Here is a 15,168-nt window from a genome sequence, read left to right as displayed (position 1 = left end):
CAATTTTTGGACCTCTGTGCTTTATATATTGGATCTGTTCTGGTAAGGCTATGATCTGAAGAAGTGGGTCTCTCCCACGAAAAAACATCACCTAATAAATTATTTTGTTATTTTGTTTAAAGTGCTACATGACTGCTTTTTTGTTTTGATAGAACACAGATGAACACGGCTCTCTCTCTGTCACTAATAATTATTTTAGTCTGAATTCATAGAGTTTCAAGTTATAATCATTTGATCTTGTTCTATCTTTCTTCAGACCAAAGTGCCCAGCTGATTAGCAGACCACCCACACTTGGCAGCATGTCTCGCTCTACTGGTGGTACACATCCACACATGCCCAGGTGCACATAAAATTTCTGCACTCACGGATGGAAAAAATTCAAAGGAATACTAGTTGCAACTCCATGTAAATGGGGGCAGGGGTCAGCAACCAAAATAGCAAAAAAAAATTTGGTAAAGAACTTAGTAATTCAAGGGCTGCAATGCATGTGAATATGAGACAGTCCTTCGAAAATAACATCAAACCGTACTTTTTGTAGCGTCTATTTTAAGAACAGCATACACACAATGATTTGTACGGTAATACATGTTTACTGAAGGACATTCACAAACTTGTTACATATTCTGTTTCCTCACACTTTGCATGTGTGTTTTTACCACTGTCTTCCTGACTTTCACTCCTGAACCTTCTCTCTCTGGAAGACGCTGAGGGAGAATTATCCAACATTTTGAGATGACTTATTGTTTGCTATTTAGACATAAGTTTTCATTTTTGGACATTTAGACATTCCCTGTTTATTGAAAATAATCGGGAGAGGTTTTCCCCCCCCCGATTTTGCAATTATAGCATCGGGAGCCACAAAGAAGTCCTTAAAGGGCAGCAGGTTGCAGAGATCCCTGTTGGCGTTGTCATGGATGACATTAGAACAGCTGGGGCCTAGGGCAAAAGCCTGAACTCTGATGCCCATGGCCAAAGCCCAAGGGCTTCAGCGCTGGGCATCAAGGTTCAGGCTGTCTTCAACCCTGGGTGGCAGGGCTCAATCACAGGCACTCCATCCACACCCCTCAACTCAGGGTAGCAGGGCTCAGGCGCTCCCTGGGACCATTTAGTAATTTTTTTTTGTCAGAAGGGGATTGCAGTGCAATGACATTTGAGAAACCCCGCTTTATTCAATCCTTGGTCTGTCTGAACTCTCTCCAAATTTACCAACTACATCCTTGACTTGTGGACACCAGGAATGGACACAACGTTTCAGCAGTTCTCACACCAGTACTAAATACAGTGATAACGTCACCACTGAATCATGACTTTGTATACACATCCAAGGATTACATTAGCCGTTTGGCACTGGCAGCTTATATGCACTTACCATCCACCACGACCCCAAAGTCTTTTTAAGACTCATTGCTTCCCACTGTCCTCTATCTTATAGGAATGACCTGCATTCTTTGTTCCTAGATGTATAAATTTATATTTGGCCATATTAAAATGCATTTCTAGGCAACCAGGCGTAATTCAAATGTCACACAAATCAGGACCAGGTAGGAGAGGGGCCCTGCCGCCTTCGTCCCCCGGTCCTGGCTGCGCCTGGCTCCCAGCTTTCCTCCACTTGCGGGAGCTGAGAAACTGATCAGCTCTGCTGTTCTGGTCATTTACAAGTGGCGGGGAACCAGAGTCAGGCTGCTGCCTGCTTCCTGGATCCCTGCCACTCCCAGGAGCCAGGCTGCCACCTGGTTCCCAGGTCCCCACCGCTCACCATTTTGACTCACATTGGCCGTGTCTACACGTGCCCCAAACTTCGAAATGACCATGCAAATGGCCATTTCGAAGTTTACTAATGAAGCGCTAAAATGAATATTCATCGCTTCATTAGCATGCGGACTGCCGCGGTGCTTCGAAATTGATGCGCCTTGCCGCCACGCGGCGCGTCCAGACGGGGCTCCTTTTCGAAAGGACACCGCCTACTTCGAAGTCCCCTTATGGGACTCATGGGAATAAGGGGACTTCGAAGTAGGCGGCGTCCTTTCGAAAAGGAGCCCCGTCTGGACGTGCCGCGCAGCGGCAAGGCGCATCAATTTCGAAGCGCCGCGGCAGTCCGCATGCTAATGAAGCGCTGAATATGCATTTCAGCGCTTCATTAGTAAACTTCGAAATGGCCATTTGCGTGGCCATTTGGAAGTTTGGGGCACGTGTAGACGTAGCCATTATTGAAGAAAACATGTAAGTCAAAATCGTGTAAGTCGGGGTCCACTGTATGTAGTTTATGGTCAGCTTACCATGCAATCCAGACTCCTCTGTATCAGTGACCTTTGCATATGGATACAAAACCTCTTCACTATCTACCAGTCCCCCACATTTGAGTCACGTGCAAATTTATCAGAAATGATGACATGTGGATCATTGATAAAGATATTTAATAACATAAGGCAAACAACTGAACCCTGCAAGACCCCACTAGAAACATCCATTTGACCATGTTAATCTGGTTATAATTACATTGTGGCTGTTTCTACACATGCCACTTTCGGAGCATGCTAATAAACAGCCTGAAATATGCTAATGAGGCACGGATGCAAATTCCCAGTGCCTCATTAGCATAAGGTCACGTGATTTGGAGTCCAGAAGGCGTTCTTCTGGACTCCAAAACAACGTGTAGAAGCGCGGCCGCTGGGGTGGGGGGGAGCCTTTTCGAAAGGACCCCACTAACATTGAAATCCCCTTGGAAAAGGACTCCTGTGTACACGAGCCACACAGGAGCGAAACGTGGCAATTTTGAAGTGCCATGGCCGGCGACATGCTAATGAGGCGCTGAATATGCATTTCAGCAGCTCATTAGTAGTCTTTGATCTGGCCATTAGCATGGCCATTTCAAAGTTTTTGGTAAGCGTAGACGTAGCCCTTGTTCTCCGGTGTGAGTATGAAAATTAGTCTCATGAATATGCACATTACCCAGGCAAATATGCAAATGAGCCATCTTTTGCATTTTCAAGACTGCTAATTTGCATCATACTGTTGGCACTAGGGCTCATTGTAGGCAAAGTCATATTGATTAGCATTATATTCTTCTTCTTTAATTCTTTATTAAAAGAAACCAGTTATCTGCTGCTCTGTTATTTTGACTGGAACAGATGTCAGGCTGACAGGCCTAGAGGTACTTGGATCATTTCATTTTCCATTTTTAACTAGGGGCACGTTAGCTTCCAATCCTCTGGAACTTCCCCAAGGCCTGGAGACTTATTGAGAACATGCAAAATACTTCATTTAGGAAGGAACAATCCGTGCCCACATACAACATGGGAAATGACTATCTAGGAAGGAGTACTGTGGAAAAGGATCTATGGTCACAGGTGACCACAAGCTAAATATGACTCAGCAGACACAAGATGTAATTCTTCCACTCTAATCTACACTGATTAGGCCTCAACTGGCAGCCTCTGTCACCTGACACCTTATCCAGCCCTTATTAAGTGTCCCCTGCCAGTGTCTTAATATAAGCAGTAAAACCAACCTTTTTGTTCAGTTTCACTCTGAGTAAAGCTTGGAGAAGCTATGAGGAACAGATGAGTACTGATGCTGCTTTTACAGCCTATAATAGAGATTTGCTTAATTAAAATATAGATATACAGTAAACCCTTGATTTTGTGGATCCCAATTTAGCAGACTTTGGGAACAACGGATGTCTCCCCATTGTTCCCCAAGTCCGCTGGGATCAGTAAAATCCTAACTCTCCCCGTCTCCCGCACCACCCCCCAAAAGTAAAGGTACTTACCTCTGCCATGGCCTGGAGGAGGTCCCACCCCCTCCAACAGAGCCGCCACGCAGTCCTCCCTCCAGGGTTGTGGGGTGTACACGGGCAGAGAGCACTCATGCCCACCCTGCTGGGAGGAGCGTGTGGCGGTTCTGGCTGTGGTTCCTCCAAGAGGCGCGGTGGTGCTGCCAGCCACGCATAGCAGGGTGCCAGCCATGTGGAGGTCCAATGGTCTCTCCAATAACAGCTCTGGTAAGTCAGAGTGGTTTCTTTTGTTTTGATTATTCTTTGGGGGGGAGGTGGGGTAGGGGCAACTGGAGATTTGGGAGCCTGGCAGAGGCAGTTAACCCTGCATTTAAGAGACCTTTGGGAACAACAGACAACCCTCCCCTGAAACTGGTCCATTAAATCAACGGTTTACTGTAATACGGTAACTCATAGAGCCCTACAGACCTGACCCTGTAATATAACAACTTTGCATGTGGATACAAAACTTTGAAGGCTTTTGCATAAGTAGTTTAAGAATGGTGATCTTAAATTGCAAGACAGCATAAGACAGAATGCTGTGATATGTATGACTAAACTGCTGACATGCAACCGAACACCCATAAATTGGTATTCTGCTGTTATTTTAGGATATGAACATTAGCAGAAGTCAAACTGCAGGACTGCCTTAATATCACTGATCCATGTGCCAATAAGTCTGAGGTAACTACTAACCTACAATATGAGAACACCTCAACTAGCAATGACTAGTGCTGATGACTTCTGGCCTGATCACTGCCTTATTTGATCTATTATGGCAATTAGGATTGTCACCAAATGGAGAACTCCAAGGGAACTGCTCTGACAAAAGGTCAATGTACAAGGCTTGAAGGACCCTACCAGATGAAGTGACTTCCAGATAGTTCTACAAAGGAAGCTGTCAGCAGTACACCTCGAAGATGTGGAAGAACACTGGTGTCAATTGAAAAAATGCCATCATTGGAGCTTATGGAGAAACCACTGGCTACCAGTCCAGGAAGCATCAGGACTGGTTTGATGAGAACAATGTGGAAATTGAACACATGATTGAGGCAAAAAGGAAAACCTTTAGGGCTTGGCAAAGTGGTAGCAACTGCACAATGAAGAGAGGAGTACATATCAAGGCCAAGGCAGCAGTCCAACATAAAACAAGGACTCTGAAAAGCCAATGGTGGACTGAGAAGGCATGAGAACTCCAGCATCTTGCAGACGTCAACACCACAAGAGGTTTCTTCAAAGCCACCAAAGCTGTTTATGGACCAAGAACCATGGAACTGATCCCCTGAGATAAAAGGATGGTACTCAGCTCTTGCAAGACAATGAAGTAATTCCTTACTTCTGGAGGGAGCACTATAATGAGCTCCTGAACCACCCCTCTACTGTGGTGGTGACCACAAGGTTGCTGCTGTTTCTCACAGAGCCCTTCAGACCATCTTAAGCACCTTCACAAAAGCATATGAGAATCTCGGCCTCCCACTGAATGTTAAAAAGACCAAGGTGCTCCACCAACTCCTGCCAATGGGACAATCTTGTGTACCTTATATTAAGGTCAATGGAAACCTGCTGGAAAATCTGCAGCATTTCCCATACCTTGGAAGTCATCTTTCTGCTAAATTCAACATAGATGCAGAAATCCAGCATCGTCTGAGCTATGCAAGCTCTGCTTTTGCATGCCTGAGACAAAGTGACTTCGAAAACCAGGACATCTATTCCAAGACAAAGGTCCTTGTGTACCATTCAGTGGTTATTCCAAAGCTACTGTAAGCATGTGAAACCTGGACAACATACAAGCGTCATGTGAAGGCACTTCAATAATATCATCAATGGTGCCTCAGGAGAATCCTAAATATCTCTTGGGAGGATAGACACACAGACACTAATGTCCTGGAAGAGCTGAACATGACCAGCATTGAAGCCATTTTCATTCATCAACAACTTCGTTGGACTGGTCACATGGTTCAGATGTTTGATCAGCAACGCCCAAAACCAATTCTGTTTTCCAAGTTGAAGGAAGGACGGAGGAGCGTTGTGGGCCAGAGGAAGCGATATAAGGACGTGCTGAAGGCACACATTGAAGAAGTGCAACATCCGTGTCGACACTTGGGAAGACCTTGCCCAGGACCGTCCCCAGTGGAGAGCAGTAATCTGTGAGGGGGTGGCACAATCTGAGAGGTCCTGACGCAGTGCAGATGAGGTGAGGCAGAAAAGAAGAGGAGAGCAGTAAAAATCGTCCTGCACCCCTCCAACAGCTACTGTGACACTTGCCCCTTCTGTGATAAGGCCTGCAGCTTCACAATCGGGCTGAACAGCCACCAATGGACTCACAAATAGGAGGGAGACATGAAGACATCCTACTCATTATCAAGTGAACTCTAAGAGAGACCTCAACATTATTAGGGTGAGGAAATTTAATAATGGACCAAAGACGTTTGCTGCTCTTATTAATATTCACTGTGGTCACCAACTCTCTGATAGGATTAACCTAAGCAGTTGGGATCGTTTAGCATCCCAGATACAGGGGAGGATGACATTCATAGACCATCAAGTCTTGGTCTCCGCAACTATTAAGTGAATGTATGACGGGTCCAATGCTGGATGGATGGACAATTCTCTTGGGTAATTTACCTACTTGCTGGGTTAGAGCATTTGTGCTTTTATTAACTGACTAAATAAACCATTGCGAATCCAAAAGGTTTTTCTTCAGTGAGTGACTTCTATTCTCACATTATTAGTAATTCTAGCAACTCTAGGCCTGATCTCCAAACCGCAGAGTGTTGCTTGAGTATTATTAAAGAATCCACGGGACTAATATGCAACCTACACATAAGGAAACAACTCACGGCAAGAGGAAAGAGTATTGCAATGGGTCATGCTCAAGGAGTTACTTGCTGTGTTCACTGTGTTTTAAAACTGCTGCAATCCTCAGTCTATATTTACTGAATCAAGCTTGTAGAATGGATCTAAAAGGAGCAGCACAGAGGTTCACTTTCATAGGCTTCCAGAGTCTGAGCTGAAATATCTACACTACTGTTTTCAGAGCTACAGTGGAAGCCCAAGTCGACAGACCTGGGCTGAGAGACTCACTGCCCAGGTTTTAAACAAAAGCATAGATAAACCCATCCAGAATCTGATGAAAGAGCAATTTGGAGATATGAAACTTCTGCAAACAATTAATTTGTGGCTTTATATATTCACAGGTTTCAAAGAGCCATCCTATAAAGTGCTAAGGAGAAAACTGAAGTGGTCACATCAAAACCATGTGAGTTTTAGAGAAGTAGAGACAACAAATGAAAAACAATTGCTTAAGAACTTAACTGATTTTTTTATACAACAATGCATGATTGAGTTCATGAGAGATCTTATGTAAACTCTTTCATATCTGGCAGCCCCAGGACCGGATATTCCAGTTTGCTCTGGGCAGCTGATGCATGTCCATGCTGTGAGCCTCTCTGAGTGAAGGCACTGTGCTGCGTGGGGAGCCGCTCTCGGCAGCTCACGCATGGCCGCACCACACACCTCTCTGGGTGGGGCATTGTGAAGGAAGCTGCTCTGGCTGGCTTGTGCATGGCTGCAAACCTCTCTGGAAAGGAGCACCATGCCGCATGGATAGCCACTCTGGCCAGCTCATTCATAGCCACACTGCGCACCTTGGGGGGGGGGCATGCCACGCGGGGAGCCGCTCTGCCTGGCAGGCACTGGGTGGGAGGGAGGAATAGCTGCTGGCTGCTTACAAACAGGATGGAATGCCAGTTATTTGAATACCAGTTAAAACAGAGTTTACTGTATAAAAGAATTTTCAGTCTCTTTCAAGTACTTCAATATTTCTTTGCTTTCAGAAAACAAACACCACTCAAGAGTATTTTTTTCTTTCCATTTTAAACAAGGACATTAGATTAATATCAAGGTTACAAAAATTCCTTCAAACCACATAGCTAAAGTGTAATAAAATGGTAATAAAAATAGATCAATTCTTCTGCGAATTCTATTCATAGACCAGAATTCTAATTGTAGTATCGTCTCTTAATATTTACTATAGTTACAAATCTTTAAAGCACCACTAATGTTTCATTTATTGTATTTAATAGTCAATGGTGGAGAATTTTGCTGTTTGTAGCACTGGAAACCCCAAATAGAGTAATCAAACCTTTTTTTTTTTTTTATATTATTTCTATATCACTCTAACCAGTGTCTGAATGCAAATAATTATTGGGGGAGGTGGCCAATGTTAACAAGCGAATGAAAAGAACAATCAGTTGCATCGTCAGTCAGCTATTGTTGACAAAAGAGATTAACACCTTATTTCACTTGGTAAAACAATACTGAAGTGACACTGAAACAACTGCATAAATCTAAATCTGTCCCATTAGTTTGATCAAATGACACTTTTACTTCAATAAAAAAAATGCTCAGGGCCTGATTTCTGAAGTACTGCACATAACTGCAGATGCCATTGGTTTCAACGGGTGTTGTGTCGGAACTCCACACCCCTTGAAATCAGGAGTTTTAGGTTATCTGAACAAGAAATATTAGACTGCTTTTGGTATAAACCTGACATATGACTGCTTCACACTTCGCACTACATTCTTATGACAGATCTGGAGCAAATTATAAAAAGTGTGAGTCCATGTTTAAACCTTCCTTACAACATAGCTTTTGAAAAACAAATTATACTATATCTTCACAAAATTCACAAAAAAATACCACATATCAAAAAGTATGATGAAAGCCAACAGTACACATCAACTGCAAATTTGAGACCATTTCTTACAAAAATATACCTGGTACATATTGTAGACTAGAGAATGCTGAAGCAAGCATTTTTTTTCTTCTTTGCCTATGATCATGTGTTGTACTGGCACACGCTAGTTTACAGCTTAAATAAACGAAACAAGACAGGCAACATTATATGGACGCAGAGTACTCTTTTCATGGATTCTTATCTAAAAAGTGTATACCAAAAAGCTTCTTACCTTTCAGTCACTAGCCCTCTCTTTAAAAACCTACGTTACCCATGGTTTGAGTTAGTGCATTGGTCAGACTGAGATACTAACCTCTGACTGCTACCTACTTAAACTCCACTTAGCGAAACCTTCAACAAACACTATGAAAGCAGTTCCTATCACCTCAGAGCAGAAGCATTCACTGCAGTGCTACACTAGCATCAAATAAAGATATTTTAACACAATCTTTTCTAAGGTGGACAAAGTTTAGACCAAGAGCTCTAATTTGCCCTTCGTTGTTTTGAGCCAAGGGCACAATATTAAGCACTGCAATAAGAATTAGCACTCAGAACAATCATCTCTCCCAAAGCACCAGTTGAGCATGCAATCACGGTTCTATTTGCTCCTGATGCCATCATAAGTTAGAAGCAGGAGAAAAAGCCAAAAGGTGAAAACACAACTACTGGAATGTTTTCTACCAACAGAGAACTCCAGTGGGCAGGCTAACATATCAGAAGGAGTAACAGACAGGTAGCTGTGTTAGTCTGTACTCCAACAAAACAAAGCAGCAGAAATGTAGCAATTTAAACACTAACAAAATGATTTATTTGGTGATGAGCTTTTGTGGGACAGACCCACTTCATCAGATCAATTTCATTACCAATACAGACTGACATATGTAAGTACAGAGGACCAATAAAAACTGACAAATCAAATAGGATTGCAGGATGGGGGTGAGGGTGGGGGAATGGTAATTGTCCTGTCTGAGATAATTATGAGCATCAAAGGAAGGGAAGCAGCCCTTGTTCTGTGTGAGGTAACTGATGTCTCTGTTCATACCATGTGTTGAATCTGAATATGAACACTAACTCACAAATCTCTCGCTGTAATCTCGTTACATTCTTTTTGTCAGTCTGTATTGGAAATGAAATTGATCTGATGAAGTAGGTCTGTCCCACAAAGGCTCATCACCGAATAAATCATTTTGTTAGTCTTTAAAGTGCTACATGTCAGAAAGAACAGCAGCAAAGAGACAGCTGCAGCCCAAAGACTTATCTGTAATGACCTGTGGTGCCTAAATTTCAAGAAGTTGGGTATCTCGCCTTCTCTTCCCTCTGTACAAATAACTGCCTTTCTATTGCTTGCAAAGTTCAGCAAGACAACACAAACTACCGTTGTGCAATGCCTAACAGAAGACAGTTTAACAGACTTACCAGAAGAAAATAAAAAGGAAATCTCAAAGGCCAGAAGGTAAAATAAATAGCTTGCATAAGGGGATGGGACCCAGATGTAGCCCATTTTGGCAAAAAGAATTCTTTTAAATGTTTATGGAATGTTGAACCAAGCTGAACATAATGTGGTGCAGATCTTTATGAAACTCCAAAAAGCAGGCACAAAAAACACAAAACCCTCCATTATTTAACCCCAGATCAATGTACTGGAAGACAGTTTTCTCAGAGTTGTAAAAGCTCACCATTATCTTTAACAAGACATATAAAAGGGAAACCTGAGTAAATTATTTGATGGGTTTTTGTGAAGGACTATTGTGATTAGTATATGAGAATGATCCTTCCTCTCTTCTTTCCACATTTCTCCTGAAACTCCCCATTCCATGAAGACTGACTATGGTACCTCTGTTTACCTCTGCTGGCTTTTATGCAACATTTTGGAGCAGCAATTCTGTTTTACACTTCGCTTGTTTTTCCCTATTATAGAGCACTGTATATCACTATAGCACCATAAAAAAATAGAGACAGCCTGCAGAGACTGTTCCCTGTCCAGTAGGGTGGGCAAAGCAGCATCTGCTGGTTTATGGAGTAAAAGCCTGCTCCTCCTATTGAAGCCAATGGGAGCAGGATTGGGCCTTAAGCCTGCACTACATACTAACTTATGACAAACAAGAGACATGTGTCAATATTTCTGGCCAGATCATGGTGTAGACCAGGGGTCATCAATCCCCGGCACTGGTGCCAAGCAGGTCATGAGAACCAATTTTCATTGGCATGCAAGATGGGAGCTCAGCCCTACCCCTCCTCCCCTGTGCAGCTGGGAGCTTGCTCAAACTCATGCTCCCCGTGAATTAACAGAAGACCAGCTAATGCTACTAACCACCACCTAAACAGTAAAGATCTGCACTTTAATTTATTAAAAAGCTGCTGTTAAGTAGGACTATTACTGAAGTTCAGTATCAGCACTCAGACTGTACACAGAGGCCAAAAGGTCTAATCTCAGCACTTGGTCTTGGAAAGGTTGCTGATCCCTAGTGTAGACACATACACATACCTTAATGAAATTACCCTAAGGACTAACTAATGCAAATATCTTGCTGACCCTGAAGTATGCTAATTTCTCTACAGCAAATCAGAAGAGAATGAAACTGTATTTGATTAAGCCATTTTAGCAACTTCACTGAGCAGCAATGGATACGTAAAGTGGTAGCAATTGCTTGAACTCACGAGATTACAGGAGAAGATTTTCACGTGCATTATATTGATTTAATCCCACAAAGTTCCATCAATTTCCCTTGAGTTGTTATAGAGTCACACCGGTGCAAGTGAAATCAGGATCTGGGTCAGAGTCCTTCAGGATCAGGCATGGTTAACCAGTCTCATCATTACTAGTATTAGCTCATGAAGCAACTTTAACTTTCTTTAGGAGAAAGTCTAAAGCTTTGCAACAAACAATTATTACATCGTTTCAGACACTGGCAATTCAGCAGTTAACACTGATGTTTTGGTTCTGCTTTTCCAGATGACAAGCAGTCCTGTGGCACTTGAGACTAACAAATCTATTAAGTCATGCACTTTTGTGGATAAAACCTACTTCATCAATTAACTATAGGACCCTATCCACTTATAGCAGGCCGAAAGGTGGATATATTGTACTAGATCACAGAATCTTAAATTAGAAACAGAAATGACCTACTAGATTATTTATCTTATCCTCTTCCTCATTTAGGATTCCCTTTACATTATGTGCTACACTGCTTTGGCCAGTCTGGTGTCAGATGTCTCAAGTAATAAGTTTTCTTGAGATATCAAGAGTCAGATTTTGTATTTATCACAATCAACCATTTTATAAAGTTTTAGATCCAAGACTCAGAAGTTTGTTTTTGACATCTTGACTGATAGTATGGTGTATTAAAAACGTATATTGATACATTTTCATCTGAACTATACCTACCTTTTTAAAAAAAGAGAAATAACATTTCAAACTAGGCTACACACAAAGTAGTAGGCAGTTTGTAAATATATTTTTATTCAGTTCCATATAATTCAACTGCAATATCGAGTAATTTACATGAAACAGAGTCAGAGTGCATAATTCTTAGAGTTTGAGCCTGCCTTCCCATAGTTTGTAATTGTGGGTTTGGCAAATCCAGTTGCTGTGCTAACGCAGTCATGCACAGTAGGCTATTTGCTCCAAAATACATACTGATACATGCTCTCTAAATGCAAGCAGAAGCAAGTCCTTACTAGCTAAATCAGGGACAATAAACTTTACCATTCTACTAGATTAACAGATATTTTGGGGTGTTTGCCCACGAAAGCTTATGCTCCAAAATATGTTAGTCTATAAGGTGCCACAGGACTTCTTTTTGTTTTTGCGGACAGACTAACATGGCTACCCCTCTGATACTTGTTACCATCTACTGAAATTGTCCGCTTTATACACTACCATTGAGAGTGTAATAAGAGGGCATTATACTTTCCGCTGAAGAACTGTAACAGTTTTGTGGCTACTGTATTTAATCGAATAGATATCAAAGATGAGCTAAAAGTGAGGAAATTCATAGTCGAGGCTATCGGTATTTTGAAGCATAAGCTTCCGTGGGCAAAGACCCGCTTTGTCAGATGCAATGAAAGTTTATGCTCCAAAATATGTCATTCAATAAGGTGCCACAGGAGACTTCTTGTTGTTTCTGAAGATACAGACTAACTCAACTACCTCTCTGATTTATTCAAGGCTGTTTTCGCAATTGTGCCTCACTTTAAAATGCTTAGTTACTAAACAATGCTGCACACTGCATCGATGTTATGAAAAATCCAAGCCTTGTAAATGGTTTTAAAAGTTATAAAACTTCTTTTTCTTGTAAGTTGTATTGTTGAAAGACAGCCACGAACTTGTTCACTCCACCCCCTTAAAATTTTAATAACTGGTCACATAACAACAGGTTGGTATTGAAAAACCATGTTAGCCCATTCACTTCCCTCCTAAAGTCTCAGGAAAAAAGGTGATTTAGAAAGAGCTACGTAATTCCCTTTTATTTTAACAGGAATTGTGACACTAAATCCTATGCAACTTCAAAACAGGTGTTGATTTAAGAGACACATGGTTCGAAGAGCCACCGAAATGAGCAGGCAGCTCATTTGGTTTAAGAGCTGTACTTTTTATATTTTATGCACACATAAAATGCTTCATCAGTTGTGTTCTTTGAAAGAAGTCTAAACAAAGTAATACACAGTATACCACCAAGAACAACGCTGTGGCAACAGGGAGATGATTTAGGTGACCTAGGAGGTCATACTTCCATCTTACTTTTCCCCTACAAATTAATTTGAAGTGGTTAAGTACAGAGTATTTACTTTGCAGAATTGTTTCCTCTGTATCTGTGCCTTTTGAACAGACAGGTAACTAACATGATAGTTAACACATGCTGCTTCAGCACTTTTACTACAATTATAATTTAACAACAATAATATAAACTGAGGGAAAGTGTTTACCTATTGGAAAGCAGAGAAGCAATGTAATCAGGAGATACACCCCAACATAAACGATTTTCTATGTACTAATACAGAGAACAGAGTTCAGATGTTACTTTATAGGATAAAAAGCCAAATAAAACACAAGGCACCACTTTGATCTGCCCTCTGGTGTGAGTGAAGCCTGATCTTCATTGAAGGGACAAACGTTATCAAGACGAGATTTGAAGGTCTGATACTGGCTTGCAGGCTAGTTATGGCTCTGTATGGGGTGGACTGGAAAGCTGAAATCTTTCAACATTACAAATGTTTCACTTCTGTGATTTTTAAATGTTCCTCTTCTGAAACCCCCTGAAGTTCTCGGGGATGGCCTCGCGGCGAGACAGTGCACGAGGGGTCAGGTCCGTCCCGACCACTCCAGTCCCAAGCCTTCTTCAACCCCGCAGAACTGGCCTCCGAGGGGCACTTCTGAAAGCCCCCGCCGCCCCTGGGCAGCGCAAGCGGCCAGGAAAGCCGCCAGAGGGCGGCCTGGGCCGGGGCTCGCCGCTGCCTCCCCACGCCCCAGCGCACGGCCCCCGCCTGCTCAGAAGCCCCAGCAGAGGGCCGAGGCCAGGCAGCTGGCGGCAGCTGACTTCGGGAAAGTTGCAGTAAAGGCGCTAGGGGCGAGGCTCGCCCAGGGGATGCGCCCGGGGACGGGACGGGACGGCGGCACCCGGCACAGCGAGCGAGGGGTTCAGGGCACGTGGGAGACACGGGGACCGCACCCCGGGGGCGCTGAGGGGCCGGGCCTGGCCGGGCCGCCCTCCCTCACAGCGGGGGAGGGGACGGAAGGCCCCGGGAGCGGACAGGGATGCGATGCATGCGGAGGCCCCCCCGGAAGACCCCACAGGCCCGAGTCCCGCGGTGCCGGGGGTGAGGAACGAGGGACCCCGCGGAGCCCCGCCCGGCCGCGGCGCCTCTCACCTCCGGTGCCGTCCGAGTTCTCGTTGAGGCTGCCCGAGGAGTCGTGATGGGAGCCCACACACCCGCCCATGGGGCCCGCCCGGCCCGGAGACCCGCCGCTCCCCTCCGAGCTCCGCCACCGGCCGGGCAGGCGCGATGGCTCCGGAGCCGCCGCGCCTCCTGCTCCCTGGCCGCCCCGCCCCGCAGCGCTGCGCCCGGGCCCGCCTCTGCCTCCGCCCCCCGCGCTGCGCCGGGCCGGCCTCGCCACGCACCCCGCCTCGGGGCGGGTCTGCCGGCCGCTCGGTCGCTCGGTCGCCCGCCCCGGACCAGGGACCTGGGGACAGCCGCACCTCCTGCCGGGCCCTCGCTCCGCCTCGGGCAGCGACCCCCAGCGCACTCTCGGGCAGCGCCCCCTCCTGCGGCAGCGCCCCCCAGTGCCTCCCTCCCGGGACAGTGCGTCCCAGTACCGCCTCGGGCAGCGCCCCCTCCCAGGAGAGCGCCCCCCAGCGCACCCTCGGGCAGCTCCTTCCAGAGGCCCCCTCCCGGGACAGCGCCCCCCAGCGCACCCTCGGGCAGCGCCCCCCGGCGTCTCCCTCCTGAGACAGTGCGCCCCAGCGCCACCTCAGGCAGCTCCCCCCAGAGGTCCCCTCCTGGGACAGCGCCCCCCCCAGCTCCCCTCCCTTTACAGCATCCCCCACTACTGCTTCAGGCAGTGCCCTCTCCCTGGACAGCGACCCCCAGCACCGCCTCTCCTGCCTGGGACAAGACCCATCAGTGCTGCCTTGGGCAGAACCCCACAGCACCACTTTC

General features: G+C 45.0%; 1 protein-coding gene across 1 annotated transcript in view; it reads right to left on the bottom strand.

Moving 5' to 3' along the window:
* Positions 1-14,556, bottom strand: part of UBTD2 (ubiquitin domain containing 2) — a 110,049-nt gene extending 95,493 nt beyond the window's left edge. Inside the window, exon 1 of the mRNA XM_075009672.1 lies at positions 14,380-14,556. Within this exon, the coding sequence (XP_074865773.1) occupies positions 14,380-14,449 (70 nt within the window). The 5' untranslated portion in view covers positions 14,450-14,556. The remainder of the gene's footprint in view (positions 1-14,379) is intronic.
* Positions 14,557-15,168: the final 612 nt, after the last annotated feature.

This window comes from Carettochelys insculpta, chromosome 15, assembly GCF_033958435.1.
Source record: "Carettochelys insculpta isolate YL-2023 chromosome 15, ASM3395843v1, whole genome shotgun sequence".
Lineage (NCBI taxonomy): Eukaryota > Metazoa > Chordata > Testudines > Carettochelyidae > Carettochelys > Carettochelys insculpta.
The sequence above is the reverse complement of the archived record's forward strand: the minus strand, read 5'-3'. Positions and strand labels throughout refer to the sequence as shown.